General features: G+C 53.2%; 1 protein-coding gene across 1 annotated transcript; it reads right to left on the bottom strand.

Moving 5' to 3' along the window:
- Nucleotides 1–513: 513 nt before the first annotated feature.
- On the bottom strand, nt 514–27,609 carry RNF19B (ring finger protein 19B). The gene is made up of 10 exons (XM_058040062.1): nt 27,528–27,609; nt 13,901–14,574; nt 8,405–8,610; nt 5,955–6,099; nt 5,078–5,240; nt 4,553–4,667; nt 3,977–4,117; nt 3,625–3,832; nt 1,903–2,034; nt 514–1,312 (listed from the first exon to the last, which is right to left on the bottom strand). Exons 2-10 carry the CDS (start codon nt 14,461–14,463, stop codon nt 829–831), a joined length of 2,157 nt encoding a protein of 718 aa, XP_057896045.1. The 5' UTR covers nt 14,464–14,574; nt 27,528–27,609; the 3' UTR covers nt 514–828.
- Between the last annotated feature and the right edge of the window lie 31 nt (nt 27,610–27,640).

The raw sequence follows: 27,640 nt of genomic DNA on the forward strand, positions 1-27,640 counted from the left end.
AGGGTCTGGGAAGGGGCAGCCCTGGGGTGGGGCAGTGCCAGGGACAGGGCAGCAGTGCCAGGACTGCCCTGCAGGGCCAGGGCAAAGCAGAGGGGTCAGGGCAGAGGTGACTTGGCCAAAGGTGACTCGGGAGATGCTTTGGTGGCCCTCAGGGAGCTTCCAGGGAAATTCCAGGCACTGGGATGGGGACAGGGCCTTGCTGGGGTGGCTGTGGGAGGGCCCACGGGGTCCAACAATTTAATTCCAGGGATAACTCTGGTTCCTGGGACTGCTCTGGGGAAAGACATTGTCCCCAGGGTGCCACCTGAGCCACTGCTCTCAGCATCCTCAGCTCCACAAGTGCTGTAAATTTGCCTTTTTTCCCATTCTTCCCCTCTCACCTGTACCCAGCCCTGCTGCACAGCGAGAGGGGGAAGAGAGACCTCTCCTCTTCCCAAGCCTTTGGGAGCAGCATTCACGTGGGCAAAGGCAGCTGGAAGATTTCCCTTTGGAAAGGACGAGCTGGACTCAGGCCCAATGACAACCAGAGTCTTTATTCCAACAGTCCCTTAGGATGGTTGCAGACATACAGACACACGTACATATTTACACTCTTACACACCTCACAGAGTTTGAACCAATAAATTAAAACAAAAAGAGGGCGAAGGGGGATTGCTTTTTTTTTTTTCCTTTCCTTTTTTTTTTTTTTTGTTGTTGGGTTTTTTTTTCTGTAAGAAACAACTCCCCAAGGCGAGGCTGGGGGAGCCAGCTGGAGGATGGCAAACAGAAGCCAACAGGGACACAACCCCGGCCCAGAAGCTGCAGAGTGCCAGCGGGACCGTGCTCAGCTCACACTCTGGCCTCGATGCATTCCAGCTGGACCATCTCGTCCAGCCTGCAGCCCTCGGCTTGGGCACAGTGGCTCAGGTGGGCACTTGGGCTCTGGGCACCTCTTGCTCGGGGGGTCTGGGGGCAGCCTGCCGCAGTCTGGCACTGGGGGGACTCGCACTCGTCCGAGGTGAGGTCGGGCACGTCGTCGGACTGGCTGTCCGAGCTCTCCAGGTCGCTGCGGATGCTCTCGGGCTGGGCCAGGGTGATGTCCCACGTCTGGCTGCCAATGCAGTCCTGCTGCTCACAGCTTTGGTGTTGGCACGTCTGCTCCTGCTTGTCCTCCTCCTCTTCCTCCTCCTCCTCCTCGTCCTCGTCCTCCTCCTCGTTCTCTGCCATCTGGGTGTGCACGTGCAGGGAGTCCTCTGTGCTGCTGCCGCTGGTCAGCTGGTAGTGACTGGGTTTGGCTTCAATGTCCACCTGGATCTCCATGTTATTGCACTCCCTGCAGGAACAGCCACCACCCTCACGTTACTGGGCTCTACTGGGAGCATCAGACCCCCCGAACACGAGCAAGATGCTGCTCATCACCCCACTACTCACTGCTCTCCTTGAATCCTCTCAACAAAGCCAAGATCATCCCAAAGCTCCAGAGTCCTCTCAAAGTGCCAGAACAGCCCCTGAGGGTGCTGGGCTCTGCAGATCCCCTCCCCACACATGGAATCTGCCCCCAAGCTGTCCCCAGCCCTTCCTGTGCTAGAAGGATGGAGGATCCCACCCCCAAACATGAGCAAGATGCTGCTCATCACCCCACTGCTCTCCTTGAATCCTCCCAACAGAGCCAGGATCATCCCAAAGCTGAGCCAAGGAAAGCTCCAGAGTCCCCTCAAAGTGCCAGGACAGCCCCTGAGGGTGCTGGGCTCTGCAGATCCCCTCCCCACACATGGAATCTGCCCCCAGACTGTCCCCAGCCCTTCCTGTGCTAGAAGGATGGATCCCTGTGCAAACACGGCCATCCCACCACCCACAGAGCCTGCATTTTTCCAGGACAGCCTCCACCAAGGCTCTCCTCAGCACTCCAGGTCCTCCTCCTACCTGTCCTGGGGGTTGTAGGAGCTGATGATGGAACCAGCCATGGCTCGGGTGCTGGCGTTGTCGCTGATGGCCCCCAAACTGACCGAGTCTTTGGGGAAAATCTCCTTCTGCACATCTGCCTGCACTTCCAGCCTGTGGGGAGGAAGAGGCTTCCTCAGAAATGCTTTAGGAGCACCAACACATCCCTGCTCCTTACGGGAAACCACAAAACCCATCCCTGCTCCTCATGTGAAAGCAAGAATCCCACCCCTGCTCCTCAAGGGAAAGCAAGAATCCCATCCCTGCTCCTCAAGGGAAAGCAAGAATCCCATCCCTGCTCCTCAAGGGAAAGCAAGAACCCCCATGAGCTGGCCCAGCTCAGTGTGACAGCAGTTTAACCCCGGTGGCTGCTCTCGTTCAGCCTCATTTTTGGCTGCATTCAGGCAGATCCATTCTGTTTTCCATGACGAAGGTGAGGCCGTGTTTACATCCATGACTCACACGATTCCTGCGAAGAGCTGATTTCCATGGATCTCACACACCGGCTGCCACATCAACACGTGGCTCTAATCACCCAGCAAACTGACTCACAGGCAAGTTAGGAGGAAAAGCTGTGGTGTAACCTCCTGGCTTTTGGAGAGCCATGGCCCTGCCTGAAGAACAGGAAGCACCAAAGCCTCCAGGCTGGGCTGACAGGGCTGGGATGGCTTTAAGCAGGGCAGGCAGGAGCTCTGTGCTGCTCCAAATTGAGCTGAAGCATCAGCTCTGTGGTCTCAAGGAGCTCAGGAGGGATCTGTCCTCCTTGCAAGAACTAGACTGGCATCAGAAACAGGATCACGGAATGGTTTGGGTTTGGAAAGGACCTTAAAGATCATCCAGCTCCAACCCTCACATGCAGGGACACCTTCTCCTAGACCTGGGAGCCCCATCCAACCTGGTCCTGGAATATCTCCAAGGATGGGGACCCCACAACCTCTCTGGGCAGTCTGTGCCAGTGTCTCCCCACCCTGGATGCTCTGGGTTCCAGATCATCCCAGGTGATCTCCTAGACCTGGTTATTCTACAACAGACCAACACAAAACACCACAACACAGCCCCTAGATCAAAGCAGCTTCACTCACACTCCTGGGCAGCTCCCCAGAACAAACCCACTATCCACTATCAAACCCACTATCCACTATCAAACCCACTATCCACTATCAAACACACTTTCCACCATCCCAGGCTGCTCCAAGCCCCATCCAACCTGTCCTTGGACACTTCCAGGGATCCAGGGGCAGCCACAGCTTCTCTGGGCACCCTGTGCCAGGGCCTTGCCACCCTCACAGGGGAGAATTTCTTCCTCACATATGATCTAAATTTTTTCTCTTTCACTTTAAAGCCATTTTCCCCCTTGTCCTATAGCTATCTTCCTTTGCAATTAGTTGTTCTCCAACTTTTTACTAAGACTCTTTAAGCACTGGAAGGCCACATTGAGGCCTGCCCTTATGGACATGGCTGCTTTCAAACCTCCAGGAACTCTGCTGGGGGGAATTACTCCAGAAAGAAACGTGTCTAACCCTCGCATGGAATGGAAATAAATAAAAAAAGAGAGGAAAAAAAAAAAAAAAAGACAACTTTTCATATGCAATGAACAATTTATCCACGATTTTTAAGCTACCTGCTTCCATAGCATCACTTCAGTGAGCCTACAGAGCTGAGGGAGCCTTGGGGTGCCCTCAGCTTTTCCCAGAGCCCCCTTACCTGCTGTACTTGCCCTTGCTCCCTGAGAGGACCCCCCCGCTCAGGGTGCCCCCGGACAGGGCAGCAAAGCTGGCAGTCTCACTGTAGTTGCCCTGGATGACACTGAGCCCGTCCGTGGGGCTGCCACTGGTGCTCAGCACGCTGGTGAGCCCCTCAATGCTGCTCTCTCCAATGCTGGGGTTCTTCAGGGCCCTCCAGGCATCGGCCACTGCGGGGAAGGAGAGCACAGGGGGTTGGAATTGGCACAGGGGACGCTCGGTTTTGATGTCTCAGATTTGGGAGGCATCAGGAGCTCAAAGCACCTCATTACAAGGGCATTTTGCTTCACCCCCTTCCCATCACCAGTCATTACCTGTGATGGGTCCATCATCTTCATCAAACTCGATTTTCACCCCCTTTCCATTGGCTGTGCTGACCCCGCAGCCACCGCCCCGGCACAGCGAGATGGGCACGACCCCATAGACGTAGGCCAGCATGATGGGGACCCCAATTCCTGCAGAGGAGGATGAGCTGGGTTAGGAGGAGCTTAAAGATGAGTTAAGATTTTTTAGGGACTCTCTCAGTTGTGTTTTTGTTGCTTTTAAAGGTTCCAGTTCACGGTTATGCAGACAGACAGTGGGGGAGCACTGTGGGCTGAGCGGGGGAACCCCAAAAGCATTGAACCCCCAAGGCATCACCAAAGCATGACAGGAGACAGCTCTGTGTGCCAAAGGGACTCCAGGATGGGCTGTGGTGCTGCAGACAAGCCCTGTGCTGGCTGTGGGCCAGCCTGAGCACACCAGGATGTGAGACAGCATTGTGCCCAAAGCCACAGGCAGCTGCACTCTGCAAACTGTGCCCAAAGCCACCCCCGTGGCACAGGGCTGGGCCACCCCCGGGTCTCAGTGGCTCCTGGGCCAGCAGAAGGGACAGGGCTGAGCCCACTTACCCACACTGACAGCAGCAATGACCGGGGAGGCAATGACAGACAGGGTGACCCCACCAGTGATGGCCAAGTTCCTCTTGTGCTTGGAGGTTTTCTTCCCCTCGTACCTGCTGTGGATCTGATGGAAGAAAAAGCACCAGGTGAGAACAGCAGAGTCCCAGGGGACATTAGGAAGTGATTTTACAGCTTTGCCAGCTGCATGAGCCCTTGAAGAACCTCATTTTGAACACAGATTTCCTCACAGGGTCTGTGTTGAAGGAAAAGAAGCAACCACAAGTACAGGGCTGATGGGCTCAAAAAGAACCCCTGGGTGCTCCTGGGTCAGGGCAGAGGCCCAAAAGAAATGTAAAATGCACCAGGATTATCAGCCACCACCTTCCCCTTCCCACACAAAGCCCAGGAGATAAGAGAAGCTTTAGAAGAGGAAACTGAATTTGGGTTCTATGAGGAGATCCACCCTTCCTATCAGCTCTAAATTTCTGCTCAGCACAGAGAACACCCCAAACCCTTTCTGCCCCCCACACTCACCTTCCTCCCCACATACACAGGGATGCCAATGACCATGGCAGGAATGGCAATGCCAGCAATGAGGGAAATGCCCACAGGAGCTCCAATCAACGTGCCCAGCTGCCAGAGAATCTTCTTTTTACGGCTCCATGGCTTTTTGCCCCAGAATGTACAGCCAGAGGGGCTGCATGGAAGGGGAAAAAAATGACATCAGCACTCCAGCAATTCCTATGAGCTCCTGAGAAGCCCAAGTTCAATTTGCACATGAATAAAACCCAAAATTTAGGGAGCAGATAGACAACACAAATAAGTTTTCTGTCTTTTCTACCCCAAAAACTTAGGAAGGAAGTAGACAACACAAATAAGTTTTCTGTCTTTTTTACCCTCAAAACTTAGGAAGGAGGTGGACAACACAAATAAGTTTTCTGTCTTTTCTACCCCCAAAACTTAGGAAGGAAGTAGACAACACAAATGAGTTTTCTGTCTTTTCTACCCCCAAAACTTAGGAAGGAGGTAGACAACACAAATAAGTTTTCTGTCTTTTCTATCCCCAAAACTTAGGAAGGAGGTGGACAACACAAATAAGTTTTCTGTCTTTTTTACCCTCAAAACTTAGGAAGGAGGTGGACAACACAAATGAGTTTTCTGTCTTTTTTACCCCCAAAAGGTGATTATCACACTGTTGGGTCTATGATTAATACTCAGTACACCAAGAGCTCTCAAAGGCAATTGTATCAGGAGCTTTGTTTGATGTGAGAAGAGCACCTGAACGCTGTAAAGTGGGATCAGAGTTCACCTCTTTGGGTCGGGAACAATAAAAAAAAAGGGTGAAAGTCCAGCTGGGGCAGTGAACTCCTGCCCCGAGCCTGAGAGAGGCACGTGCTGGTGCCCTGCTCACCTGAGGTAATGCAGGTCTGAGATCTCCTTCATGCAGAGCCAGCAGAACTCACAGCCACACACGGCACACGTCATGTGGTTGCAGCTGCCATCGTTCATCTTGATGATGTAAGCACTGCAGCGTGGGCAAGGCTTGATGTCATCAGCTGAGGGGAGAACACAGGGAATTCAGATGGCATCTCTGCCCTCAGAGCCAGCAGTCAGCCAGGGGATCCTCGTTAAGGACTGAAATCTTTATTTGCTCCGCAGCAGAAACACCTTTGCTGCTCGCAGGGGGTGGCGTGTCTTTAGTTTATCTCATTTTGATGTGACAGACCCCACCAACAGCAGGGGCCGGGGAACAACAGCCACTTTTAAAAGCTTTGTTCTAATCTTGAATGGGATGTATTCCAGAATTCAGGCTTAAACACAGGGAACAAGTCATACCTGCCCAGCACAAGGAGCCATTATTGAATTGCTCCACGGAGGTGATTCACGGGCCAAGAACAACACAACAACTGGGAGAACAGGCACTGGAGAAACCCCAAACCTGGCCTAAATTTAGGGGACATGGGGCTGCAGCCACACACAACTCTGCTGCTGGCAGAGCAGGATAAGGGGTTTTCATCCCTTCCTTAATTCAGGCATCATCTGATCGTGGTTATGCAATGGCTGTGCCGTGGTTCAGGGCTCAGCAAGATGAAATCCAGCTGTGAGCCCAGCTCACACCTTATTAATCACCAGGCTGGATCCAGCACGGCGGGCTGGGGAGAAACCACTGTCTCAAAAACCTCCCTTCCCATGGCTAAGTGCCCTTCCTGGCAGGGATCTCTTTAACAGCATAGAAAATCTGGGTTTTTCTGCTGGCTGGGGTGTTTCTATGCTGTCCATTCTAAGACTTCTCTAAATTTGGGCATGTTGGGCCTCAGCACACCACTAAGCCACCTCAGAACCACCCACGACAGCTCCACACTGAGTGAATTAATATTTAAACTCCTCACACAGAAGGAAAAACAGGGTATTTTGTTTGGGGGGTAGGGCAGGGCTTTAACAAACGGCCTCACTGCCCACTTCCAGAGTCAATACAGTTATTTTTAAGGAACACAAACTCAGCAGACACAGCAGCTCCTACCAGGCAGTGGAGGAGTTCTGTGGGTTGGCATTTTTTTGGTACCTGCCATCAGCAAGACCTAAGAGTGCACAGAGCAGAGCTCCCCACACTCAGCTGGCCGTGAATGCTGCTCCTCACCACCAGGCAGCTTTGAGGCTGCAACAGTAAAAAAGCGACTGCTTGTTCAGGGTTTAGATCAGCAAAAAAAAAATACAAGAACATCCAAGATCAAAAGAGCCACAAGCAGAGCTGGGGCGGATGGGGGGAGTTGCCGTGACACAAAAGGACCCAAAGCACATCATCACCTACTGATCTATTTGCTGCTGCTGGAAGAGATCAGATGTGTTCTAACACACAGGAGGAGGGGAAATGACTCTTGAGTTTCACAGCTGCTGGAGAACTTTGAGGGGAGGAGGTTTGCACGGTGGTGCTGCTTCCTCATCACACACACACACAGAGCCAAGCAGCCAAAAAATCAGGGTGTGACTCTTGCAGGGCAAGGAGCTGGAGCCTGGTGGGTCTCTCTGAGCTTGGGATATTGTAAGAGCCTAAATGAGGGATGTGGGCTCTTCAAAATGCCGTTTATTGTATCCAAGATGTTACAGCAGCCCAGGGTGGTGGGTGACAGAGCTGTGCCCACAGCTGTCAGCTCCAGCTGCAGGCAGGCCTGGAGACCCTTTGGTTTTGGTTAAAAATGCATTATTTACTTTTATTTTGGTTACAATGCATTCTATACTTTTCTTTGGTTACAAATGCATTATATACTTTTCTTTTGGTTACAATGCATTCTATACTTTTCTTTTGGTTACAATGCATTTTATACTTTTCTTGTTGTTACATTGCATTATTTACTTTTCTTTGCTGAGCATCTTAATACAGCAGAACCAATCTATACCTTAACTTTCATCCATAGCCTGTCATAACTACTGTAATTACCATATTCATGTTCCTGTTCTCCAATCACTAAAAGTCAGTACATTACAGTTTAAGCTAGAAGTTGTTTTTCAGTTTTCTTGCAGTGGAAAATTCGGAGACCTTTTTTCTACTTGCACCATGGGCAGGCTTGTTTGCCTGTGCTATCTTTTTGCTTAGCAAAAATATATTTTTGTTTTGAGGTGGGTTTATCCTTTGCTCTAAGCCATAAAACCCCCTCCTAACTAACACACCCTTCGCCTCCTTGGTTATCCAGTAATGGCTCAGCAATTCTTTTCTTCTAGATCCAAACTTGCTTCCATCTCTATTCCTTCATCAAACTCTACACTTAAAAATCTTTCTGCTAAGCACACGCATCTGTGAGACTTTCTGGTCAAACTTTCCTCCTTCCCAGGAGGATATTTGATGAGAAAAGGGTGGATCCATACCTGGCCCAGACTCCTGGCCGTAGCTGAGGCCCGAGGTGTGCTTGGTGCGGACGCGCAGGGTCTGTGCCCGCTGCTGCCGGGCCATGTCACACGTTTGGTTGGGGTGCCAGATCTGCTTGCAGTGGTAGCAGAACTCTGTCTGGCAGCCCTCCCTCTCACAGGTCAGCTTGGGGCAGCTGGCACAGCCGTAGGCGATCACCGCGTACCTGTGGGCAGGAATCCAAACACAAAGTCACCAAGTGAGAGTTGCTTTTATAAAGTCACCAAGTAAGAGTTGCTTTTATAAAGTTACCAAAGGAGAGCTGCTTTTTTAAAGTTACCAAGTGAGAGTTGCTTTTATAAAGTTACCAATTGAGAGTTGCTTCTATAAAGTTACCAAGTAAGAGTTGCTTTATAAAGTTCCCAAGTTAGAGTTGCTTTTATAAAGTTCCCAAGTTAGAGTTGCTTTCATAAAGTTACCAAGTGAGAGTTGTTTTTATAGTTACCAAGTGAGAGTTGCTTTTATAAAGTTACCGAAATTGAGAATTGCTTTTATCAAGTTCCCAAGTGAGAGTTCCTTCATTCACACACCCAGAGCCACCAGCCCATCTCGTTCCTGGCCATCAACCTCCACAGCAGACACATTCCTGCGCTCTGCAGGGTCTGGAATTAAGCAGTGCTAATTGGGTTACTCGGGGCAGGGACCTTTCATGCAGGCAGCTTGAGATGCTGAGTTGTTCTCTGCTCAGTAACTGCTGGCAGCTCTCACTGGCAACTCACACAGGGCAGATCTGTCTGGCCCAGCTAACTCCTGGCTGTTTCCTTAGGACAGATCTATGGATGGTCCAAAAGAGTCCAGGAAAGCTGAGCTTGTCCTGGGCACTTCTATCAGCTGAATGATCCTAAAAAAGTGGAATAACAGCTCCAGAATAACAGCTCCATACATAGCTAAGTCAACAAGCGAGCTCCTCAGAGCTTCCTTTTCCAAAGAGTGGTGAAGAACAATGCCCTCCTTTTGGAACAAGCCAAAACTGGAGTGAAATAACCAACTGTGCAAGAGAGAGAGGCCAAGCTCAACCAGCTCAGCGTGGCACGCCCAGAAGGAAGTGTCCTGTGTAGACAGAAGCCTAAGCAGCATCACCAAGCAGTGCTGCAGAAATCTGACTGACAGGCACTGAGGATGAGGCTGTTTCCATTGGCAGGGGCTGACATGAGCAATCCCAGAAGCAATCCCAGTCCTGCAACACCCAGATGGCAAAAAGGGTATTTTTGTTAGTGGTCAGAGGAGAACAACTCCTATTTAAGGTGTCACATTCAGAGCTTGTGTGGCTCCAGTTGTATTTTGCCTCTTCTCCTCCGAGGCAGCAGCGTGAGAACCACTGAATGTGTCATACCACAGTGATTCATATCCCGTGGGAGTTTGAGCAACTTCATCCTGCCAGGCTACGACAGCATCGCCAGAGAAACAACAGCTGAGGGCTGCCAGGCACGACTGCAGCTCTACCTGGGCATCCACACACCTGCCCTGAGCCCAGCAGGAGCAGAGATGGGAAAACTCCATCCCTGGAAGTGTCCCAGCCCGTGACTGGATGAATTTTAAGGTCCATTCCAAGCCAAACCCGTTCCTTTATAATTCTGTTCCTATATAATTTTGTGATGGAAATGATCCAGAGGGTTGGGAGGGATGAATTTGATTCCTGTGCATCTTGTCTAAGGAATATCCCACTAAATTTCCTCACCCTGCCACTACTCCCTGGCCTGCCCTTGGCAATTCATGACTGGATGAATTTTAAGGTCCATTCCAACCCAAACAACTCTGTTCCTATATAATTCTGAGATGGAAATGACCCAGAGGGTTGGGAGGGATAAATTTGATTCCCATGCACCTTGTCTAAGGAATATCCCACTAAATTTCCTCACCCTGGCCTGCCCTTGGCAAAACAGAAAGGAAAAGCTTCATGTGCCCAGCTGTGTTGTGACACTGCTATTTCAAACCATAAGAGCAGCCTAGGAGAGCTCAGTGTAATATATTAAGCACACTCTAAATTAACTCCCTGCTCAAAATGTTGGGTTTTTTTAACCACTCAAGAAATTTAAATCATCAGCATTTATATTTTATTGCTGGAGCTGAAATATCATGCACAAGGCCACAGCTGTGGGGAAAGAAGCTCCAGGAGTGTCTAGTGGGGATGGAAATAACACATCTCCATGTCAAGGTCAACTTGAAAGTGGGTTTGGAAGTGAAATGCTGAGGAATAGACATGGCAGGACCTGGATGGACAGTGGCTCTCCTCTTCCACTGGCTTAAATGGCCATTTTTAGGCTCAATCCTTTTAGATAAGAGGAGAAGTTGAGTTCTCCTCCCTGAGTTTTCCCCACAAAGCAACGTGAGTGTCTTCCCGAGACCCCAGGAATGGCACAGCTCCATTTCCAGCCCCCTCCTCGGATGGCCACGAGTTTCCTCCTGCCCATTCACGGATCTCAGCCCACACACCTCCGTTTTCTTTAAAGGTTCTGTTTTTCTCCCAAGCTTTTGGGGAAGGCTGCAGTGTGACAAACACTAGACAGCGATACCACCTGATTGTAGCAAGGGGAAAAAAAAAAAAAAAACAACAAAAAACCCAGAGCTGCAAACACAGAAAATGATTTGTTTTGCCATTGATGGCGCATCAATTGACCAGGGTTTCCATGGCAACACGCACCGGTGTTGTGTTCTCCTCCTCCTCCTCCTCCTCCCGGGCAGCACAGCCAGGCTCTTTCATTTAGGAAATGATGCAGGAGGAAGGCACAGGATGTTTTTAGGGTCCTGTCACAGCCCTGCTGCCCCTTGATGCCACCACCTCAAGGGGGGGTGACCAGAGAATGTCACCCCAGCCCCTGTGGGGTGCCTCTGTGGCATTGGAAATGATTTTGGCAAAATCATTCTAGCAAAAACTTCTAGCATTTTTGTTGTAACTACACTCAGGGGTTTTGTTGGCCTTTGCCCAGGGGGAAGGGAATTGAAGTTTCTCTTCAAAAGGCCGGGGGAGCTGAGCATCAACAGATTGGGAGGAGCCAGGAGGAACAGAGGAAATAAAGGGGCATCAACAAACATCACCCCCTGGTGAGGCTGCAGACACCTGGTCTGGGGAAAGATAAGAGAACCAAAGAATGAGGGCTGAATTGGCATCGAAGGGATCAATGGCCAACAGGAGATGGAATAATATGGAATTTGAGACCAACTAACATGAATTTCTTTGAGGGTTTTAATGGGAAATGTCTGGTAAAGAACCAGGTGGGACGGAGGTATTTTCACTGCACAAGCCAGGCATGTGTGGATGAAATGATTTCTGCTGCACATCTTGGCCGGAATAAAGGAATGCCTCGATCCTCTGCCACTGAAATGACGCTGCTGGCGAGTTTCAGTCGGGGTGACAGCAGTGGGTGGCACCCATACCAAACATCACCCTGCCGTGCCCCCAGCCCTACACTCCGTACTACTCCCGGCACTACTACAGCGGGGAAAGCCCGCTGTAAATAATTCATACCCTGATTTTACATAAGCACAGCCACACAAGCTCTGCTGGGAAGAATGAATAGGGTGATTAATTCCTCTCCCTGCCGGAGGGCTGATTCCAACAGCCTTTGTTCGAGCTGCTACAGACACACCAGCAGCGCTGGTCCACCAGAGCTGTCTCCAACATCTCCAGCAGACTCGGGGTCGCTTCTTGCTCTTCTGGGCAGCTGGAGGAGGATGCCAACATGTCATCCTGCTCTCTGAGGAGCCAGGGAGGAGGGTTTAGCTCAGAGAAAGGGCCGAGTGTGGCACCAGCCTGCCCAAAATCCCCCAGAGGAAGGGATGGAAGTGATGGAAGGGATCAGGCTGCCTTGCTGTCACAGAGGCAACGCCCTGGAGCTGGTTCCTTCCAAGCAGCCAGCCCGGGTGACGCCGCTGTTTGTACACCTTATCCCGGCCACAGATAACATCACAACACTCAAGGAGCTGAGATTCGGTGAGCAGGAACCGGATTTTCTCCAGCCGGTCACCAGCAGAGGCATTCCCTCCGTGGCTGCTCTCTGTCCCTGATCTTATCCCCAGCGCTGCTGAAATATCGAGATCTTGCACTTGATTTGGCTTCAGAAAGGAGCAAAGGTGTTTGCTGTTAACTTCACCCTCGGAAGGAACAAGCCCTCATACAGGATGCTCGAGAGGCCGTGAAATGGGTAATCTGAGCCAGGTTCACTGATTTGCATAGGATGCCTATTACAAGGCTCTGATTAAATCTTCACAACCCTCCCACCAACTTTTCCATTCCGACTACTAGGTCAGACTTTCCTTTCATGTTCTTGCTACCCAAAATTGCCCTCCAAGCTGAGTCGTAGCTCAACTTCACAGCACTTCTCTTAAGTTCCCCGACCAAGCCCTTTTCCAGGCAGCTTTGGCTCACGCCCCAAACAGAAACCGAACAGAGCTCGTTTAAAAGAAAAGGGAAGAGAAAATGAAAGCAACACGTTCATAACTACACAGTCATCAGGCTTGGCTGGGCTGACTTCTGGACAGACAGACGTTTCCTCACTTGGGCAGCGGATAGTGAGTCAACATCACTCCTCTGTGCTGTGTATTCCTGTCCTCACTGGGAAAAAGTGACTGGTTACTGTTCCTTCTTCCCCACCGCTGGAGGCTGCAGCGTTGTCCCCATGCACTGTCCCCAGGACTGGCAGAGAAATGCACAGCTGGGAAAGTCCACACTTACCACTTGTGCAGGAAAAAAGGTTTCTGTTCTATTAGGGAAGCGATGGCTCTGCTAAAACCCCCTTCAAGTCATATCACTCCTACCCAATCTGTGTTTTCACAATCCCCAAGGTCAAATCCTGGAGCTCTTGCGAGATAATGGGGATAAGATGGAATTTTGGTACCCAAGGCCTCCCAGCTGTCCTGAACAGACTGCAGATAAGCAAAGAACCTCTGTGATGAGGGCTCTTCATGGGACACAGCAGGACCAGATGTGTACTATCAGCAGCACCCTACTGAGGGTGAGCCACCCCTCTCTGTGCCATCCTGGGACACACGTGGGGCAGGACAGTGATCCCAGTGCCATCCCAGCCGGGATGCCATCCGCAGCACATGCTGGGGATAGGCAGCAATATAGCGGATTCTACTTCACGCAGCTATCCCAGCATGTGTTGGGGACAGGCAGCATCCCTCCAGGGCAGGGTCTACCTCCCCAACACACCCCAGGGCAGACAGATGGGGCAGCACCCTAAGGAGACAGCAGGTTTCCCTGCCAAGCTGTCCCACCGTGGAAGAGACACGCTGTCCCAGGACAGAGAGGACAGCACCCTATGGGGACAGCAGTTCCCCACTCCCCAAGGTGTCCCAGGATGGAAGGGACACGCTGTCCCAGGACGGAGAGAACAGGAGGACAGCAGTTCCCCACTCCCCAGGCTGTCCCAGCATAGAGAGACAAGCAGGTCCCCCTTTGCCCGGGCTGTCCCAGCACGGAGCAGCATCACCCCAGCGCCACCCGCATCACTCACCCGCAGTCGGGGGCCGGACACCAGCGGCAGTCGGGGTCGGCGGCGAGGCAGCGGCGCAGCATGAACTCCTCGTACTTGGCGACGAGGTGCGGGGAGTCGCGGAGCAGGCGGCGGATGTCGGCGGGGTTGAGGCGCTCGCTGCACTCGGGGCAGCAGATGTTGACGCGGGACTCGGTGATCTCGATGCGCAGGTACTGCCGCAGGCAGGCCCCGCACGACCGGTGCGGGCACGACAGCAGCCGCGGCGCGTTCTCCGCCGGCTGCCGCACCAGGCACAGCGGGCACTCCAGCTCCTCCTCGCCCTCCGGGACCACCGGAGCCTCCTCGGGGGGCGGCGGCGGTGGCGGCGGCGGAGGGGCCGGCGGGGCGGCGGGGGGCGGCGGCGGGGCGGCCGGGGGCGGCTCGGCCTTGGCGCGGCGGCGGCCGCCCGCGGCGGAGGCGGCGGCGGCGGAGAAGACGCTCTGGAAGGAGAGGCGGCGGCGGCGGCCGGGCTTGGGGCACTTGGCGGCGGCCGAGTGGATGGATGAGGAGCGCGGCGACTCGGAGTCCCGCTCGGAGCCCATGGCGGCGAGGTTAGCCCGGCGGTGTCACCGGCGGCGGGGTCCGAGGTGGAGGCAGCGGATCAGTGCGGGGGCTCCGGGCGCCGCGTCCCGCCGGGCGCTGCCTCGGCCGCGCTGTAACGAGAGCGGCGCCGGGGCCGGGTGAGCGCGGCCCCGCCTCGTCCCGCCCCGCACCGGGCGCGGCCGCCACCGCCGCCATTTCGGTTGTGGGCACCGCCCCCGGGCAGTCCCGGAGCCTGCGGTGCCCGTCCCCGTCCCGCGGCTGCGGTGCCTGGAAGTGGCTTTAAAGCGTCTCAGTGAGGTAGAACTCAGCCACTGCTCTGTTTCTGCGCTTCCCTCCTTCCCTCAGCGCCTCCATCTCCCCTCAGCGCCTGGTTCCCCTCAGCGCCATTGCTCCCCTCAGCGCCTGGTTCCCCTCAGTGCCCGGTTCCCCTCAGCGCCATTGCTCCCCTCAGCGCCCAACCCTCCTCAGCTTCCCGGTTCCATCAGCACCCCCTGCTCCCCTCAGTGCCCCCATGTCTCCCAAACGCCCCTGTCTCCCTTCTATTTCCCCTCGATGCCCTTGGTTCCTCTCAATACCCAGCTCACCTCAGCCCCTGGGTCCCCTCAGCATCCCCATTTTCCCCTCAGAGCCCTGATTCCCTCAGTGTTTGGGTAACACATGGTGGCATTCATAGTGTCCTGCATAAGGCCAGGAGTTGAATTCGATATTCCTGATGGGTCCCTTCTGTCTCAGTTTGTTCTATGACTCTCCCTTCGTATTTACATCTTCTCCTCAACATCCCTCACTCAGCACTGCCATGGCTGCCTCACCCAGGGCCTGGAATGAGGGGAATCTTGTGGCTGGATTGTGCAGAAAAAAAAAAAAAAAGGTTTCTATTTAAAAAAAAACCTGGGACACTTAGCTTTTTAACATCTCTCGTTGTTGAGGGGTGTCTATAACCTCAGGAACCCCCTCTAAATCCATCCATCCCTTGTCCTTCTCTGTGTGTCCCTCATTGGTAACGTTTCTGAAGATCACATAAAGATTTACTCAGCTGGGAACTCCTCCCCGAGTGCCAGGTTTAGAGGCACTGAAACTCCAACCCACATTCTCACTGCACTCATGCAGAAAGTTAAAAGCCTTCGTTTCCTTCCAGGGTTCCCCTGTGCCCAGAGGGGTCTGCCAGCCTCACATCCCATCCAAAGGCAGATAAACTAACAGGAAGGATGCTGCTTCTTATTATGCAGGGGAGCTGAAGCAGAAAGATCTGCTGTGTCTACAAAGAGCCTCTTAAATCAGCACAGAAGGAGCTGCCTTGCCTTAGACTGTCAGCTCTGACTGGACAGACTGTGGTTATTCATGTGACAAGTGTGGCTCCATCACTGTCTCCCAGCTATCACTGTTCCTGGAATCATCTCCCTCAGCAAAGCCTGTTTGCATGATTATTATTACCAGGATCCTTCCAAGAGCTGGGATGGGAACAAGGAACCAGGATTTTGGTGCTGGTGCTGCTGGATTGCTGTAGGCAAAGACCCCAGATCTGTCGGCACAGGGAGGATAATGATGACACTTCCCTGTCTGATGGGTGAATGAAGGCACAGAAGGAGTAAATCACCTGCACAAATGAAGCTTCCTCCTCTCCTAAACGCCCTGCAGCAATCCTGCTTTTCCCTGTGCTCCTTCTCCATTAATTCCGTGCCTGCATACACCCTCCCTCACTGCTTATCCCAAGATGTCTGCTACACCCAAGTCCTTCCCCAGAGATTGCATTCCCCAGACATTTGTCAGCTCTTCACATTCCGGGGCTTTGGACAAGCTGGAAGTTTTGGACCACACTTAGGTTTGGCCTCAGAGTGGTAAATTCCTGCCTGGGATCAAAAAAAACCCGGTTAATTAGCAAGTTAATTTGGCAAGGGCCAAACAGCTCTGCTCCAAGAGAAGCAGGGATGCTTCCAGGGTGTCTGTGGAGCACATTTTCAATGAGCTGTGCTCCTTGGGCAGACATGAAGATCTCCCTGATACTTTGTGGTGTGGAATTCCCAGAGGAAAAGAACCCTTTTCCTTGGGAAAGGAGGGAGAGTTGTTATATTGGTGTAAAACGAGATTATGTTGAAATTAACTACTATTTTCTTGAGACAAGCCAGGTATGAGGCATTCTCAAATGGCTGTCGCTGCCCATCTGTGGCAGAGACTGTCTTGCTTTGATGATTTCACTAGAAAAATCACACTCTTGACTGAAATAGAGAAACCTGAACAGGACTTGTGTGGGATGGATCTCCCAGACAGCGCTGTGCCAGCTCAGCTCTACGTCCTCTGCAGCGCAGAAGCAGACTCCAACTAATTGTGGGAAGGTTTCAGCTCAAAAGCTAATGTGAGACAGGCCTGAATTACCAGTAGTGCAGACATAAGAGAGCAAAACCATCTGGAGCTCCTGGGAAAGGACGGGCTGGTGGGGCAGAAATGACTCTTCGCTGCCTTATATGAGGAATCACGATAGCAGCAAGGCTGGGGGAGGCCAGGGTAAATCCGAGTGACTTCAGAGCCATCTTCCCTCCTCCCAAGCTGTGCAGAGGTTATATATTTGAGGGAACTCAGTGCTTTTATGGAGCTCTGAGATACAGATTTCCCTACTGTGGTTCAGAGACATCCCAGCTACTTAAAATCAAATTCTCCATGGCAAAGGTGTTTCTCCATGGCGAGTTTCCACAGCCCTTGCCAGGAGCAAAGGCTCCTGCTCAGCGTGTTCCTGACGAGCAGTTTGAACCCGGTAGTTTGTTTTGATTCAAAAAAAAAAAAAAAAAAAAAAACCCAAACCAACAAAACCACCCCAAGACAAACAGCCAGGAACTGGAAGCAGAGGGCAGAAAAGCAAGCTGCCAGGGAGGGAAAGAGGCTGATTGGGAAGTCACCGGATTGGGAGTGAGATCACATCAGCCCCTCCCCGGAGCTGCGGGGAAGCTGCCACCAGCCCGACCGTTAAACTGGGGGATATTTGAAAAGATAAACCCAAACCAAACAAACAAAAAAAAAAAAGATATACAGAAGGCGGGGGCGTGGCGGGGGGGGATTCAAACGCTGCGGCGAATCGTTCTGCAAATCCCGGCTCCAATAGGCAAATTGGCTTTTGCTTACGCTGGCAGAAAGCTGGAAGATTGCTGACTTCCGACCCCGCTGGATTTGGCACAGGCGGCTTTTAAAGCTGCCTGAAAGCGCTGTGTCCCCCAGCAAGGCTTTGTCCAGACACCGGTTGGAGCCGCCCCACACTGCCCAGTGCCGTTCCCAGCCTGGATAGAGCCACCTGGGGAGGCTGAGCTGGGCTGGACCTGCTTTTGGGAGGTATTTCTCTTTCCAGAGAAATGTCCTCGTCACCCACACCCCAAAAACCCCCTGAAAGGCAGAGTGACAGCTCTGTCACTGTCGAGGAGGAAGCGCCTCTGGTGATGTAATGAAAATTCCCCTTGGTAATTCAGAGAGTGAAAGCAGAGGCTGAGCTGCTGGGAAGGGATTGTGAAAGTCAGACTGCATGGAGGAACCGGGGTGTGCCTGGCCGGGAACATCGCTGTGGCAAGAGGCACATCTGTTTATGTTTGAACTGAAATTCCAGCTCCTACCACATCCCCTTTGTCCACCTTTCCCCCCTTCCAGGTGACCCAAATATCACAGGTATGGGAAATACCTGCCTGGTGCTCTCCTCCCTGGCCTGCAGGACACAGGGGGTGTTGAAACAATTATTTCAGGACACACAAAGATCCAAGCTGCCTCAAACCTCTGGAATGCAGGCACTGAGGTGTGAACCCTTCCCTGGCACTGCCTCTTTTCTCTGGAAGTCCCTGGGTCTCCTCAGGGTTTCTCCCACTTTTCCCAGGAAGGGATGGGTGGGTTATTCAAGGGCTGCATTGCACAGTTCAGAGAAAACCCAGCTCGTGTTGCTGCTTGCTGATGAAATGCAGGAAGGAGGGGAGCAGTTTTACACCGGGAATTCTTCCTCGTTTTTGTACAGGGAGGCCCAAGAATGACTCAGCTCTGGTTTTACTGGGCAGGCTGAGACCTTTGGCCCTCTTAAGGTGGGACAGCCAGGGTTGTTCAAGCGATCCAGGTGCATCAGGATGCCAAAATGCAGATGGCAGTTTCAGGGGTCTCTCTGCTGAGGACCCACCATGAGCCCTACCTGAGATGTGCTGCACTCGCAGCATCTGGAGGAAGATGAGGGGGACAGACAGATTTAAGTAGCACAGAGATAATGTTAAACCTCTCAGAAGTGCAGTGTGAGGTGTCCCCCAGCTCCCTGCCCTGGAGAGTTGTGCCAGGGCCATGTGGGCTTCCCTACTCCTCTTCTAGAAGTCCCACCTCCAGGGCAGGGATGTCAATCTCGGCTTGCCCGAAGCATTCGGCGAGGTTTAACCCCGAGAGCCCGGAGCTGTGCGGGATGAACACTGAACGTTCACGGGGAGCAGCTGTGATTGCAAGAACTGAAGCTCATTGGGGTCATTTTCTGCCAGGGCCCCGGGGAAGCGCTGGCTCCTAATGACATGCACTGTGATCGTTTGTCAGATGGAGATGTCATTAACGGCCCCTCGTGTCTCTCCAGGGAGGACACCCGAGGCTGGGGAAGGCTCTCCCCAGTGTGCACATCTCTGCCTCTATCCACTTAGTTCATGTTCTGTTTGCCTCTCCTGGTCCCCCGAGATGTGTTCAGGGAAGGAAGGAGATGATTGTGCTTGACTCCTCTTCTCTCTGCTGGACTTAACAAGGATTGACATACTTTTAAATGAAGAGGAAGAGGCAGGAGATGAGAGCCTTGGGATCAGAAATGCAAGGCTCTTCCAAGAGAATTTGTTCTGGTTTAGTCTGTGGTTACACCTCCTCTCCCCTCCATCTCCCCATCCCACTCTGCTCCCTCCTAACACCCACACACGCACGGCAATCTTCCACTCCCTGCTGTGACTTTCTGGGGAAGAGGCTGTCATGTGAAATCCTGGGAGATATAGAGAGAGAGAGAGAGAGAGGGAGAGTTACCACATGGAGCTCTCTGACAGCATCACAACAGGCCCTGCAGAACAGGCCGGCAGCCGGGGGAACGCTGAGCTCCCCCTCCCCGAAATCCTGGGCGCTCCTCTCACGGGTGGCAGCTGGGGGGAGCAGGGGAATCGTCTTGGAAGCTTGGGAGCCGCCTACACACATGGCAAGGCTTGTCAGCAGCTGATAAAAGAGGTGGGAGGTGGGGAGATTTCGAGGGGGAACAATGTGGAGGCTCTCATGCCCACATAGCTCCCCCGTCCTGTCTCCTGCAGGGCTCCCACAGCTGGGATGGCCACAGCCTGGCCCCATTGGTGACACACGTGCAGTGAGGAGAGACCCCGAAAAGGGACTCGGATGTTCCTCAGCAATGACGCAGAGGTAGGGACCATTAAGCAATTACTTATAATAGTAATCTGACATGCTTTTCCCCTCTACAAAAAGCGGCATTTCCTTTTGTGATAAAAGCACAGGCTGTTCTGCGTTCTTTATTCACCTCCACGCTCGCTGAACAGCTTTGGGGATAGAAGTGACAATGATCCCTGCTCTCAAGTCACTCTCACCACTGACCTGCTACCCTTAATGATGGGGGATTTATAGCTAAGAAGGTTTAGCACTGTAGGGTGCTGCCATCAGGATAGGGCTGGCCAGATCCATGTGGCAAGAAGAAGGAGGCAGACTCCCTCCTCACCTGAGTCATTCAATAGACAATTAAATGTTTGGTGTTGGCGTAAACACAGGCAAATTAGTCACTGGAGAAAACCTCAGTGCCTGTGATGGCTGGCTGTGGTTAGAAGGGTGGTGACAAACACCTGTGACAGCACAAGGCCAAGAGATATGGAGATGGCATGGCATGGCATGCTCCTGGCTCTGGAGTATCTCCCTGATGCCAGCTTCTTTTTGGGATGCTCAGCGTCTTGCTGAGCAAACCTTGCAGCGTCAGGACATGAGCAAACCTGGCCACAGCAGAAGCAGCAAGATCAAAGTGAAATCTTGAGGAGGAGCACCCATGGAGAGCTAAGGAAGAGTTTGTCCTGCCCTTCAGAGAGCAGATGCACCAGGCAGAGCTCTGGCACGGGCTTGGATTTCTGCAAGGAGAACAGAGTGAGGCACTGGCCTGGTTTCCAGGAAAGGAGAACAGTGTGTCACAGAGGAGGCATTGAAAAGACCTGAGGCTTCTGCCTCAGCTTTCAGTCTTACTCCTGCAGACACGTGGGTGCTGGGGAGTTCAAAAGGCTGAACTGGAGCTGTCCTGCAGCTGGCTCAGGACAGGAAGCTGTGGGCCCCTCCTGCAGAGCTGCTGGAGCAGACACCATGGAGGGATGTCCCTGTGTTTGCTGGAGATCCCTGCTCAGCTCACATCAATCCCTGTGATGGTGGGACTGTGGAATCCAAGGTGGGCAGGGAGGCTTTGGTACAAGGCACCATCTCCAGTACCCAGAACCCCCCAAAGACACTGGCAGCCCATCAGCAACATCTCAAAACCTCACAGGACCTCTGACATCCTCTCCAGCTGGTGCATCCCATAGCACAGGTAGGGCTGGGCACACCACACATTTCCTCCAGCTGACCCACCCATTTCCTATTTTCTGCAGACATGACAACTAGTGAGTTAATCCTGCAGGCCATAAACTAAGCTGTATTAGCAGACACCATCTGTCCTTTTTCATTTGCTGATGCACGACCTATTTTGCTGTGTAGTGGAGCAGGCACTGCAGTTTTGGGGCTTGCATGTTGCAGTGTCCCTGTTGCCAGGGCATCATCCACTGCTCACAGGGACCTGCTGGTGGGAGAAAGCTCCAGTGAACTGAGCACCACTGGGACCTGCTGCCATGGGCAGGTGGTGGACGAAGCCTGTCCCTGTGGCTGCCTGGCCTCCAAGGAGGTTTGGGCTTCAATCCCATAAAGCACCTAGAAAGGGAAAGGTCTCGGTAGAACCTCCAAGGACAAGAGCACAAACTGCTCTCAGCAGGGTTTTCTGAAGCCCCTTCAGCAATGGCCACATCCACATTCCCTCACTTGTCAGGAGGTCATGGAGAGATCTGAATTCTCATCCCAAAGTGAGGTTTATGGAACAGGCTCAGCATTCCAGCCACTCTGCTCTGGCCTGGAGTAATTCCTGTGCTTTACAGAGCTGAGCAGTGGCAATCACACCAGGATAGGGAAAGACAGGAAGAGAACTCTTCCTTTATCCCTCTGCTCATGCCTTGGAGCAGTGTGGTGACCCTTGTCTGGGTACAGAAGTGCAGACATTGTGAAAGGTCATAAAACCATCAGGATTTTCCAAGCCAGTTATTATTTGACTTTACCAGCTCTCCAGGCAATTCCAAAGGTTAGTCCCTTGTCGAAAGAAGCCTCCTGAATTTACCAACTTTCAGTTTAACTCAGCGCTGGCGGCAGGAATTTTCCCTGAGTTCTGAAACAAAAAGCCAGGAAATTCTGTGGATGTGTGCTAAGGAGTCAGGAGGGAGCTGGGTGCTAACACACTCATCTGTTCCTCAGAGCCATCATGATCAGTGGTCACTGACCTCTGGACTCCCAAAACCAGCCAGAGAATTTTCAGCTTCCTGCCTCACTGCACCAAAGAGGAAGGCAGAGTGGAAGGAATTATTCACTGGCCTTAGCCAGACCACTCTTCTCTGACTTAGCTCACTTGCATTATTTGGGTTTTCCAAAGGACTCCCGATTTCCTGGCTAGGATGTGGCCCAAACCCACCTCCTTCTGTGCCATCAGTGTCCTCTGAGCATCCAGCACTGCCAGAAAGCTCAGAAAGCTGGCCTGGAGTCATTCCCCTTTCCTGCTAGTCCAGCTCTTTTCTCTTACAAACTGGCTTAAGCTCTGAACCCTGGGCTTTCCCACCCTGAAATCTGTGATAGCTCCTGCACAGTCTCACTGCCTGCAGAGGTGTTTGACCCTCAGCTTCCAGCAGCACCAAGCCCTGCTGTCTCCTTCCTGCCTTCCCTAAGCTTTTTTCAGTGTTTCTTTGTGCTGTTGACACTGCACCAGGTGTGATGTAACGTTCCACAAAATGCCCTGGTGTTCCTGCAAGCTCTGCCTCCCCATCCTGCACTGGGAAAAGGGGAGCTGGTGCCAGGGCCTCTGTGCTAGGACAGACTGACAGTTTGGGGTGTAAATTAAATCCCAACTGTGTGAGACTGATCCCAACTTTTCTTCTGTCTCTCTCTGAGCTTTGGGAGGAGGAGGACTGGCTCGAGAATTGTATTGATCTCAGTCCAGGAACAAACATTCCCTTTCCACAGGCCACAGCCTCTCTCTCCTGTGTGTCATGTGAGGAAGAGGAGCAGGGAAGGGCAGTGCTTTGCCAAGACTAGAGCATACCCCAAACTGTGACTGCTGTCAGGAGGTGGGAAGGGGAAGAAAGAGCCCATGTGGTCAGCCCTGGAAAGGGCAGTTCCTGCTGAGAACTGCCTGGGGAACAGTCCCATTTTCATAACCAGCAACAGCTGTGAAAAGGGGAAAGAGCAGCGATTCTGGGCCCTGCCAGCAGCACCTCTTGCCTGCAGCCAGGCTGGGGGAGCAGGGAGAGCTCCCAGCACAGCTCTCTGGCCCCACAGCAAGGAAAACGTTTGTCATTTTCCAGAGGGCTGAGCCAGCATTAACCAGGTGTGGGCAATGTGTGAGCCTCTCACTCTGAACATGTGCTTGCTCAGGGTTCCCTTGTCTCAGCTGAGATCTGACCCTTGGCTGCCAGGCCCCTGTCCCCAGCTCAGTCCAGGGCTGTTCCCCTGTGCTCTGTTTCTGCAGCACAGGGTGGCCAAAGGGAGAGGGGAGCTGCCCTTCATTCCCGGGCTGCCATGGAAAGGCAAATGGGGTTTGTTCTGCTGGGTTTTGCTGCTGACCCACGCCTTCCTTCCCCCAACCTCACACAGTGACCACAAGCCCATTCTCTCTAACTTCAAGCACAACCCACCTTTGCCACAACCAGGAAATTCCTCTTCTCCCTCCCTCCTCTCCCTCAGCCCTTCACCACCATGAGAAACACTCATCCCTCGCTGGGGCTTGTCATCTGTGGGCTGTCTTAACCAGTGTTGGAGCAAACTGCCCCCTGTGCTGCCTCAGGCTGGCCTGTGCACTGCAGAAAATTGAGGAGGATGTTTCTGGGGCGATCAGTGTGCACTGAGACCTCAAATGCTTCTCTGAAATCAGGCCCTGCTGTTGCTCCAGAGCATCCTTCTAACAGGGAGGCAGCAGCCTCTCATCTGCCCAGCCCTGCCATCCCTTTTCCCCTGAGCACCAGGAAAAGTCCAGTGCCTGACACTGAAACAGCAGTAGCTGCCAAGAGCCTCTCAGCTGCCTCTGAGTTACAGAATCCCTCCCTGCAGGCTCTCAGGAGGAGCTGTCAGCAAAAACAGCCCTATTTAACCAAAGCAGAGACAGCCTGGCTTTACATGGCCTCCCTCTGCCTTTCCCTGCTCCCCTGGAATTGGGGAAAAGCCTCTCAGGGCAGCGCCAGCTCCTGTGCTTCTCCCTGGATGTGAAGCTCAGCTCGGCAGCACCCAGGGGTTCACACAGCTCTGGGTGCTGCTCCAGCTGTTCCCTCTCCCTTCCACGGATCTCCTGCAGGATGCACAGCCCAGCACCCAGGGGTGCTCCCCATGCCCAGGACGGTGCCCTCAGCATGGGATGAGCAGCGAAATCGCAGCTGGAAAATCTGGCAGGGGACGTGGAGCAGAGCCCTGTCCCCGGGCTGAGCACCAAGAATGCCTCTTTCCCATCCAACACGCCAAGGATCTGAGCCCTGCCAAACCCCAGTGTTTGTTCCTGCCTTTGGCAAGCAAGGGATGGCAACAAAAGCATGTGCGAGGCAGGAGGAGTTCAGTGAAGGAGGGAAGTGGGTTTCTCTTGGGTCTCTGTGACCTTTTCTGGTTTGGAAAGAACAGAGATGTGCAGAGATGCTCACAATGCACAGCAAGGCTGTTTCCACTGGCCCAGCAGCAGAACAAACCTCGTGGCCTCCTTCAGTCACAAGAAATTGGAGCCCAGAGCCACAGCCCAGCCTTTGGCTGCCGGGGTGGAAGCAGGAATCCAGCTCCTGGGAGTTGGTGCCTTTGCCTGTTTGCAAGGAAAATTTATGTGCAGCCACGGAACCTCACTGTGTGCCTTGTCTTCCAGCCCTGCTTCTCTGGGATACAGCTCCTGCTGTGGCATGGGAACAATTTTTCTTCAGCTAAGTTGTTTTGGAGTCCATGGCCTGGGAGTTGTGTCAGCAGTGCCCTTGGCCATGAGGATCCCATTGACTCTCACCTCTCTCCTTGGAGGAGCAAGCACAGAGAAGGAGCTCTTGGGGCAAGGCCAGGAGAAGGGCTGAGACTGAATGACTCCAGTGATTTTTCCGTGTGCTTCCAGCCCTTACAGCTCAACCTCAGAGAGGAAAAGTGGTGCTGGCAGGAGGGAAGAAGAGGACTGGGGTTCTGTGCAGGTAAATCAGGAATGCACCTCCACCCTTCAACAGCTGAGAGTCAGGAGCAGGTTTATAGCAAAGATAGAAAAGCTGATTTGGCCAGAGGGATAATATTTCTGTTGGGAACCAGAGAACTATTGATTACTCAAGTAACCTCAACTATTTAACAAACAGCTACCTCAGCAGAAAGAAATTTCAGCCTGGCTTTAGGGAGAGGATTGAGGGTCTCCAGGGTGGCCAGGGTGGCAGGAATGTGAATTCCCACTCTCCTTGACTCTCCTTGCTGCACTGCTGCCCTGCCTGCTCCCAGTGGCACCAGATAAGGAGTGAAAACAAACACCAGGGAGGTGCCTGTGAGTGCCCCAACAAAGGAAGGGGAAAATGTTCACTGCAGTGGAGTGGTGGCCAAGATAGCCTGTGAAATAGGCAGGATTGAAATGTCTCACAGGACCTGGCTCAGCTCCCAGGGCCTTCTCTGGACACTGGCACAAAGGCAGCTCCTCCTGATGCTCCAGGTCTCTGCAGAGGCTCACAGATCCACAGCACTTTTCCCAAAGGGAGCACGAGTTCCCAGTTAATTATTTCTGTATTATTGAGTGCCTGGCAGTGACAGCCTGTGGTGGGGGCTGAGCACACAGGTGACAGAGCATGGCTGTGGGGACAGGGTCACACCAAGGCACCGGGAGCATGGCAGAGCCTCAGCTGCTGCAGCTGATGTGCAGATGCCAGGCTTTGTAATATTCACATGATCATCCCTTTTGCAGTGTAGGCAAGAATGGGGGAAAGCAGGGAGAGCCAGCTGAGCCACGGAGAAGGTCAAGGACTAGGAGGGGGTGACTTGGCCTTTCTGTTTGTGAGAGGTCCTGGTGCCATTCCTGCACTGAATTTTGAATAACCTTGAAAAAAAATCAAGTTGGAACATGACTTTGAGGCAGTCCTGCTGCTGGTCATGCAGAACCACAACCTGGGGAATGAAACTGCGGAAGAACAGCAGTGTTAACTCCTCCCTGCACCCTTCCCAAGCTGGCCCTGGGAGCCCAGCTCAGGCTGTGCCCAGGGAGGTCCCCCTTGGGGCACAGGGGCCCATCCCCAGCTGGCTCCCTCCCAGCACAGCTGCCCTGGGCAGAGCTGAGGGCTGGCACAGAGCAGCTGATGGGCCCTCCCCTCCCTGCCCGCCCATGCCAGAGGCTTGGGATGCAGCTGGCCCTGCAGCCAGCTGGGTGACAGCACTGCCTGTCACCCTCCCGGCGTGGGGCTGCCACCCCTTGCCCCCAGAGAAGCCCCACAGAGCAGCACAAGCTCTTGCTGTTGGCACTTTCCATCCCATAAGCAGCACTGTGGCCACATGGGCTGCTCCCAGGTGGTCCCAGCAGACCCTGCATGGGTGCCTTGGTGGGGAGGGATTGTGCCTCACACAGTAATTTCTTCCCTAATTAAAGCATATTTATGCTTCTTGTTGCAATTACACCTGAAGCATTCCTCTGTGGTGCCACTGGGTCACAGCCCCCAGCCCTTTGAATGCCTTGGGAAATGTGTTGGTTCAACAAAATGGTCGTGACAGGAGCATTGGCCTCTCCCCGTTCTTGGATTTCAAGCAAGGTTTCTACTTTGTGCCTCTTCCATCTCCACCCTCATACTGGTTTCTGACACCCACAGGGGTCACCAACACTGTGCTTTTGACCCCAGCTGTGTTTTCCTCAGCTGAGAATCCTGACAGGCCACAATCAGGTCAGCACACATGAGGGGGTGCCCACAAACTCATTTTCTACTTTGCTAAGGCCGTGTAGCCTGAGTGCAGGTGTGGAGTCCCCACACCCCACTGCTGTGGGATCCCACAAGCAGCAGGGAACCAGCCCAACTCTTGGATTAAGAAAAAGATGAAATTCCCCCCAGGAGCACGGGCCAGCACAGCACGCAGGTACTGCTGGCCAGAGGTGACTGTCACCCTCACTCCCTCTGCTAACAAAACAGATCCCGTTATGCAACCCTTGTGCTAAAAGGCAACACGACACCCAGAGGGGCTTCAAGGACTTGGTTGTTTTGCCTTCCAGGTCTGCAATCCCCAGGATCCACATGCAGAGAGCTGCTGGCAGTGCCCGTGCACCTGGCTGCCTTCCCCAGAACTATGGCACAGGCAGGGAAGTGCTGAGGCTGCTGGGGATGTGCAGTTTAGGATTCCCACCACAAACGCGCTGCTGGGCTCGGTCCCAGTGCGCCAGCTCTGCTCTAAGATAAATGCAACTCAGGGGATGGAGTCTCAAACTTCTGATTAATTTCATCAATGAGAAATTGATGAAATTAATCCCCAGGGAGAACTCTGCTCTCCTTCTCCAGCCAGGGACCAGGGCTGCTCTCCAGCCCGTTTATCCTGTTCTGGAAGTGCAGGTGCTCCTGGCTGTTCCCAGTACAGCACCAGTGCCATACACGCCGCTCTCCTGGGGGGAAGCATCTGCACCAGTTCCTGCACCAGCCAGCTGGGCTCTGACCTGCTCTCACTGTCCCACAGCCAAGCCCTGCTGTGCCAAGCTGTTCAGGCATTGTATAATATTCCCATTGCCCAGCAGCCATCCCCCCGAGAGATGCCGAGGCAGGCGCTGATCCCGCAGCATCTCACAGAGCCCCCCTGCCCCGCTGCCATCCCTTACCTGTCCCCGGAGCCCAGTCCGGTGCCGGCTCTCCCCTCCGCAGTCTCCCCGCTCTCCCTTTCCCACTCCCGCTCCCTCTGCGCCACCTCCCCGCGTGATGTCAGCGCAGCCCG

This window comes from Melospiza georgiana, chromosome 24 (genome assembly GCF_028018845.1).
Source record: "Melospiza georgiana isolate bMelGeo1 chromosome 24, bMelGeo1.pri, whole genome shotgun sequence".
In the NCBI taxonomy this organism is placed as follows: domain Eukaryota; kingdom Metazoa; phylum Chordata; class Aves; order Passeriformes; family Passerellidae; genus Melospiza; species Melospiza georgiana.

Coding starts and splice junctions, on each gene's coding strand:
- RNF19B (XM_058040062.1), bottom strand. CDS start 14,463: ATGGGCTCCGAGCGGGACTCCGAGTCGCCGCGCTCCTCATCCATCCAC. Junction 3,833..3,976: donor AGATGATGGACCCATCACAG/GTAATGACTGGT, acceptor CCTTCCCCGCAG/TGGCCGATGCCTGGAGGGCC. Junction 1,313..1,902: donor TCCTACAACCCCCAGGACAG/GTAGGAGGAGGA, acceptor CTGTTCCTGCAG/GGAGTGCAATAACATGGAGA.